The following is a 7,451-nucleotide window of genomic DNA, read 5'->3' as shown; positions in this document are numbered from 1 at the left end:
GCAATTTAGAGTGTCCAATTAGTGTTGCATGTTTTTGGGATGTGGGAGGAAACCGGAGTGCCCGGAGGAAACCAACACAGGCCCGGCGAGAACATGTAAACTCCACACAGGCGGGGCCAGGATTGAATCCGGGTCCTCAGAACTTTACCCGCTGATCCACCGTGCCGCCTAAAGTTCCATTTAAAGCGGAAAAAAAATACTTCTACTTCTAAATTCGACACACCACAAAGTGCAGTGTTGTGAACAAGCCTGCCAAATTTGAATCATTAAAAAAAATCGACAAGAACAGACGCTGTGGCTGTACCCACTGAATGCACTGAAATTACAACCTACCCAAGTGTCAATCAATTAGAATTACTATAACCTGACTTTCTCCAGCATTTTTTATGCCTACACAATACTACTACATTTGAATAGCAAAATTATATCTGCTAAAAGACTCGGGTGGCTGAAATATATCCCACCGGGTATCTGCAGGACTTGTCCACACCACAACAACAGGGCGCTCTAAAGTGGTGAAATCAGTCAAGTCTGACTCCCGATTTTCTTTCTTTCTCTGTGTGACATGCTCACACATGCAGGCAACAACGAGGCACTCTAAAGCAGCGACACTACTTTATTTTTTTTTTTACTTGTTTCTCCCTCCTCACTCTTCCACCTCTCTCTGCATGATGCACATGCAGTTTTGGACAACAACGAGGCGATCTAAATCAGGTAGGCGTTCTATCCGTGGGGAAAACGCATTCCCGCGTTGTAGGATTAGCTGGCAAGTTAACTCCACTTCGCAACTGCACCGTACAACTATTGATGCCAAAGAAAGCAGTAAAGTTCCGATACAATGGGGCTGAGGTGACTCATGCCAGTACCAAAGTGTGTCACTGATCCTCGTTTTAAGGCCAGGAAACGCTGAAATGAAAAAAAACTGTTTAACACTGTAACTCCACAATAGAGTACTACATTGTTGTCAGTCTGCATTTTTAAAGCAATCACCTTGAAACATATCCATTTATAAATCTCGAAATTCACTTTACAGTGCCTTTAAAATGAACAACCATATTCCTTTACCTTGCCTCGAAATCGTCTTCCTCTCGACCTCTCGGCCTCCGAATCATGCGCTACACCCTCCTGCAGATGGCTCGCGCTGTGCATTAGTGTAAATCCTGGTTCACATCTGTATACTGACAGAGGAGGAATGGCGACACGTTGTTAATCTGCGGCTTAATACAACCATTAACTGAAGACTAATCTGTCTGTGTCTGAAGCCGCTGGCCTGAATCAATACATCATCGCGGCAGCTACTTTGGCGACAGCTCTTTGTTTGTTTGGGAGACCCGTCTCACCCTGTCACCCTGAAGACACATTAATGAAGTTCACTGACGTGTTGGACAATTTATATTATGAGGGATTTGAGCTTTTTTTTTTTTTTTAATGAAATGGAATCATCAGTGTGGAGTTTGCACGTTCTCCCTGTGCTTGCGTGGGTTTTCTCCGGGCACTCCGGTTTCCTCCCACATCCCAAAAACATCCATCCATCCATTTTCTTTGCCGCTTATCCTTACGAGGTCGCGGGGAGTGCTGGAGCCTATCCCAGCCGTCAACAGGCAGGAGGCGGGGGACACCCTGAACTGGTTGCCATCCAATCGCAGGACACATGGAGACAGACAATAGCCGCACTCACAATCACACCTATGGGCAATTTAGAGTGTCCAATTAATGTTGCATGTTTTTGGGATGTGGGAGAAAACGGAGTGCCCGGAGAAAACCCACGCAGGTACGGGGAGAACATGTAAATTCCACACAGGCGGGGCCGGGATTGAACTCGTGTCCTCAGAACTGTGAAGCCAACGCTTTACCAGCTGGTCCAACGTGCCGCCATCCCAAAAAACATGCAAGATTAATTGGACACTCTAAATCGCCCCTCGGTGAGATTTTGAGTGCGACTGTTTGTCTTTATGTGCCTCTGATTAGCTGGCAACGAATTCAGGGCGTACCCCGCCTCCTGCCCGTTGACAGCTGGGATAGGCTCCAGCACTCCCGCAACCCTTGTGAGGATAAAAGGCAAAGAAAGTGAAGGGCTGGATGGATGGACAGATGGACGGACAGAAGGATGGATGGAATCATCAAGCATTAGCATAGCATATAGTGTGACAGTCTAAACTTCAATGTAAGGGTATGCAGGATGTACACTTCGCAGCCACAATATTTGGTGCAAATATAGAATTCTGTGAGACTCATGTCAAGAACATAAACATCTTAAAACAACTTTCTTCATGGAGATGAATGAAAATGCTATAAATGAGTTCCAGCACTCGATAAATATTGTACTTTAGAAGATCATACTGTAAAGAAAACATACGGAGTGAAAATAGCAGTTTTTAACACATTTCTTGCTCCATTTCAATGGACAATGTGTTGCTCTTCTTGGCGTGCAGTTCTTGTTTTGAAAAAAGTTGCCTGTGAACGTGTAAATTGTACTTCTCAAAACTGGCGCTGAGTTGGGGAGTGGAAAAAAAAACGTTTTGCCAGGCAATTTTGTCACACTGCTCCATCATTTGGTAAGCCAGTGCCAATATATGATATGTCAACAATAACTGATCTTTCGCATGCTGATGGCGTCATGTCCCTCCAAATGATACTTTAAATGAAATAGAAAAAAGAAGTGTATAGAGTTTCGGGACACACTGTATTTAGTAGATTCGTTACCATATACCTGGCCTTCAAAATATGAAACATTTTGCACAAGAAGGGAATTGGCATAAGACATAAAGGTTTCTGTTGTAATCATGGCTACCTTTGAAAAAGAATAGAGTTGTGTAAGTTTGATTGACAGGACTGGATTTAAGCATTATGTAACACAGAAGAAGAAAAAAAAAAATCCTGATGAGATTAGAGTCCGGGTCCTCGCTCTGTGGAATACTCACTATCCCTTTACCCAACCTAACTCCTGACATTTATATTATTGCTTTGGTTGTCAGTCATTATTAAGAGATGTACATATGGATACTACAATGGGCAACTGGTTTATAATTTTGCATTAAAAATCAGAACTATCAAAGAAAGGGGCCCCCCAAATAGCAATATGTGAGGTCCCTCCATAGGTGCCATCTAGGGGGAGAAAACTATAGTGCAACTTGTGGTATCGATCTGTCCTGCAACAAGTTCACAGTCATTTGTTCTGAGATTACGCTCATGAAAATAAATAATTCAACGGAATATAAAGAGGTGGCACAGTGGATCAGCTGTAAAGTGTTGGCCTCACAGTTCTGAGGTCCTGGGTTCGGTCCCGGCCCCGCCTGTGTGGACTTTACACGTTCTCCCTGTACACGGGTGGGTTTCCTCCCACATCCTAAAAACATGCAACATTAATTGGACACTCTAAATTACCCCAAGGTGTGATTGTGGGTGTGGCTGTTTTTCCTCCATGTCCCCTGCGATTGGCTGGCGACCAGTTCAGGGTGTACCCAACCTCCTGCCTATTGACAGGTGGGATGGGCTCCAGCACTCCCGCGACCCTCGTGATGATAAGCGGCAAAGAAAATGGATGGATGGATGATTAATTCATTGAGCTTCCTCCTTTAACTGTATGCACTTTGGTCACCTGGGGGCAGTAAAATTCAGACATACCGACTTCCATGAAGATGATCCTCAGTCAGACGCAGTAGTAGTACAATTTTTATATGATAAATATATGATTTAGATGATAAAGAATACAGTATAGGCAACTTTTACTTTTGTGCTCCACATTTTGTTGAATATCCTTAAGGTTTTGAAAACAGCGAATGTCTGTAGTAATTGTTAGCATGTCAATGGCATTTTCCATCCATCCATCCATTTTCTTCACCACTTATCCTCACTAGAGTCGCGGGGAGTTCTGGAGCCTATCCCAGCTTTCAATGGGCAGGAGGCAGGGTATACCCTGAACTGGTTGCTAATCAATTCCCATTTTTAAGGTAACATTTGATTGTTTTAAATACGTGTGATGCTCTTTGTTTAAATTGACACTAAAACACAACTGGATGTGCAACAGCATGAAACCTGTTTTTTTTTAAAGAACCATATCTGCCAAACTGTTGCTTGTTGTGAAATAATTTCAGTTCATTGCCACCAAGTCATTGGAAGGGTTACTTGTATCTCAAGGCACCATTCTAGTTCACAAAAAAAAAAAAAAAAAAATTCCGGAAGAAATTATCATCGATAGAGGTCAGGTCCTTATTTACAAAGGTAACAAAACTATAGCTGCACAAGCACAAACAGCAACAGCACAACAATGAGCATTTTCTTAATTTTCTTGTCTTAATATCTTGGGGATTAGCTGAAACAAGTCAAACAACGGATCTACTTCAAAATGTCATTTAATGACAGTTCTCAGTCCAAAGATCAGAAAAGTCTGGATGCAACATACTGTGCATTAAGTCCTTATTGTGATGCAGCCGCGAGCAAAACGGTGCTGAAGAAACACTTCGCCATAAACACGTTTTAAATGTGTCTATCGAACAAAAACAAGCACGTATGACACAAAAGCAGCATGTAGCAACTTTTCTGTGTTGTTGTCTCGAGATCCACAATGGAAACTGTTAAAGCAACAGGCATCCTGTTCAAGCACTTTTTTTCTCCATGTTCAAATATCAAACTGATTAAACCCCCGCCCCCTTTTCGCCACACACACACATTAAATGATACGGGGCTCCAATTATGTGTTCGCTGCTTTGAGGCACTGTTTCCTAAAATAGTTTGCGGGAAACTTTTTTATTGAGTTGACTATAGTTATTACAAACAGTAAGATATTTTATTGATCAGGCACACAGTTTTTTTTGAAATGTGTGTGTCTTTTAACATCAGTCTTTATATACCGTCCATATCGACACTATGGCAATAATCGATGTAATTGTCCCGAGGAGAAAACACATTTCATATTAGTTTGGCTAAATGCCTCCAAATGTGTAAAGCTAATACGCTTTCTCTCCAATTTGTTGACAGACGCATCTCGACTCACAAAAAAATGAACATCATTGACAAAAAAATACAAATTTCATCAATATTTAACTTGGTCTAACTTGCAAACCGTTCTAGCAACCTAATTTGCTGCACTAGTAACATTACTAAGGGCAACTGGTGAGCAAATGTCACAAGCACAAGTAGCCTCCTGAAATCTACTTGTAGCACCAAAATGCCCACTGGTAATTTTCAATCAATATTAACATATAGTTGCACTACTAGTATGCTGAACCTGCCCTGCTATTTTGCAATAATGTCATAAGTAGTGGAAAATATTACTAGTAAGAGACAGTCGCTCTACCAGTGTGCCTTGACATTCCAATTGTGTACTGAACTGACTTAGTTCATGTACTAGTAGAGTTTTTCCACTGTTTTAGGATAAATACATGATTGGTATGTTAATAGTGAGGAAAAAAAAAACTGTACTAGCTCACATGTATGTGTTGCCATTACTGCATAATCTTTCCACTAGCCAGATAATTGTCTTATCAGTGAGGACACATAGCATACTAGTACATGGACCTTAAGCCTGATATTGTGGACATCAAGAAAGAAAAATGAAAGAAAAATGCTCAAAAGGCTTTCTAGAAAGCAGGCCAAACACTAGCAACCTATATGCTAGTAGTACTTCTATTGAAATGATAAAATTCTCGAAGTTAACAGCGTGCGCTTTAGCAGTAGTAGGACTAACAGTGCGCGGATGTCAACTGGTGCACAATTTGCTTCACTAGTAACAGTTGTCGCAGCAATCTGGACAAATGTCAAAGTAGCGGGGGAAAAAAAAACATTCCCGATAAAGTTCTACTAGTGTTGAACTGTCTAGTAATTTGACTTTTATCTGGATATCAAGGATATTCAATAAATGCTCAATACCTCAGTATGTGACATTGTAAAAGCTATTAGTTGACATTTAGCACTGGTACTCGTAGCATACAAATGTCAACTAGTGCAGCTTTGACTCACTATCAACATGTTTTCCATGTTGTATACGAGGGTGCAGAACTTTTTTTTTTAATTAATAAGACAGTCTTGGAGTAGCGCGCTGCATTGACAATTTTGAGAATAAAGCACGTACGAGCACGTGTATACTAGTACACGAGCCTCAAATTGGATATCGAGTAAATGCTCGAATGGCTTTCAAAGTGACACTACCAGTTACACAACTACAGCTAGACATCTTCATACATGATCGGGGGCTAGGAAAATCAGCTTTGTAGTTAGTGAAAATACATTTTTGTACAAAGGCTGGATCCGGCTGAGTTCGTCCGAACCCTCTCGCGTCTGATCAGATTTTCTTGTTGACGTTGAGCGGCACCGGGTTGCCCCCCAGCAGCCTGTCCCGCTCCCGCACCTCCTCCTGCAGCTTGGCCTCCATCACCCGCAGCTGGCGGATGGTCGCCTTCATCTCCTTCATCTTCACCTCCATGAGGGCGATGATGTCCCGCTGCTCGTTGAGTTTGCGCAGCAGCTCGGCCGACGTAGTGCCGGTGGTCAGCGAGTACGAGTGGTCCAGCGGGCTGCTGGTCACGCTGACGTACTGCACGACCGACTGCTCGGCGGAGTCCTCCCCGCTCGCGGCCGTGGCGGCGGCGGCGGCGAGTTCGGCGGAAGCCCCGACGGGCGCGGTGAACGGCGCCTCAGTCGCCACGGGCAGCCGCGCCGTGCCCAGGTACTCCCCGTTTTGGCCGATCTGCACCACCGTGATGCTGTCGTCGATGGCCTCCCCGCCGGCGTTGGCCTCGGCGACCTCGGCGGTGTTCCCCAGCACCGTGTTGATGACGACGCCGGTCGTGGCTCCGGCGGGGGCTGCGGCCGCCGTCGTCGACAGCTTCTTACCTCTGCCCCGCCGATTCCTGCGCTCGTTCACGCCTCTCAGGGGGAAGAGCGACGGCACTCGGATGCTGTACGTCTTCCTGCCGCCGACGAAGTGCACGCTGCACACCCGGTGGCCCGTGGTGGGCTGGAAGGTGCTGAAACAGCCGCTGACCCCGGCCCGGGAGATGTTCCTCAGCCACTGCTCCCTGAGCGTGGTGTCCTTCGGAAAGGTGTAGAAGCGCAGGTCTCGGTCGCGATGCGAGTTGCTGTAGCAGCCGGGGACGCAGCAAGTGAATCCAGGCATGTTCGCGCCGACCCCCGCAGCCCTCAAAGTCGACCCGCACGACCACTTACGACGCTTTTTAGTTGGACTTTTTCTTTATTGTGTGCGCGATCTTGTGGAGCGGCCTGTAGCCGGAACTACACGTCCCACAACTACTAACAACTTCCTGTTTATTTTCCAGCGAACTCAGCCAATCTTTTGCTCCTCCGGCGCTTAAATCCACACCATTTTATCTACACTAAGCGGAAATAAAACCCGCGCGTGTAATTTATTTGAGGCTGGTGTTTTGTTGAATGCGGTACCCGCTACGTTTCTTTTTCTTCGTTCGGGTGTCAGCACAACAGACCACCATTTCGGA

General features: G+C 44.7%; 1 protein-coding gene across 1 annotated transcript; it reads right to left on the bottom strand.

Moving 5' to 3' along the window:
- Positions 1–4,336: 4,336 nt before the first annotated feature.
- On the bottom strand, positions 4,337–7,451 carry thap11 (THAP domain containing 11). The gene has a single exon (XM_061815222.1). It carries the CDS (start codon positions 7,112–7,114, stop codon positions 6,281–6,283), a length of 834 nt encoding a protein of 277 aa, XP_061671206.1. The 5' UTR covers positions 7,115–7,451; the 3' UTR covers positions 4,337–6,280.

This window comes from Syngnathoides biaculeatus, chromosome 3, assembly GCF_019802595.1.
Source record: "Syngnathoides biaculeatus isolate LvHL_M chromosome 3, ASM1980259v1, whole genome shotgun sequence".
NCBI lineage: Eukaryota > Metazoa > Chordata > Actinopteri > Syngnathiformes > Syngnathidae > Syngnathoides > Syngnathoides biaculeatus.
Note: the sequence above shows the minus strand (reverse complement) of the source record. Positions and strands in the feature narration are given on the sequence as shown.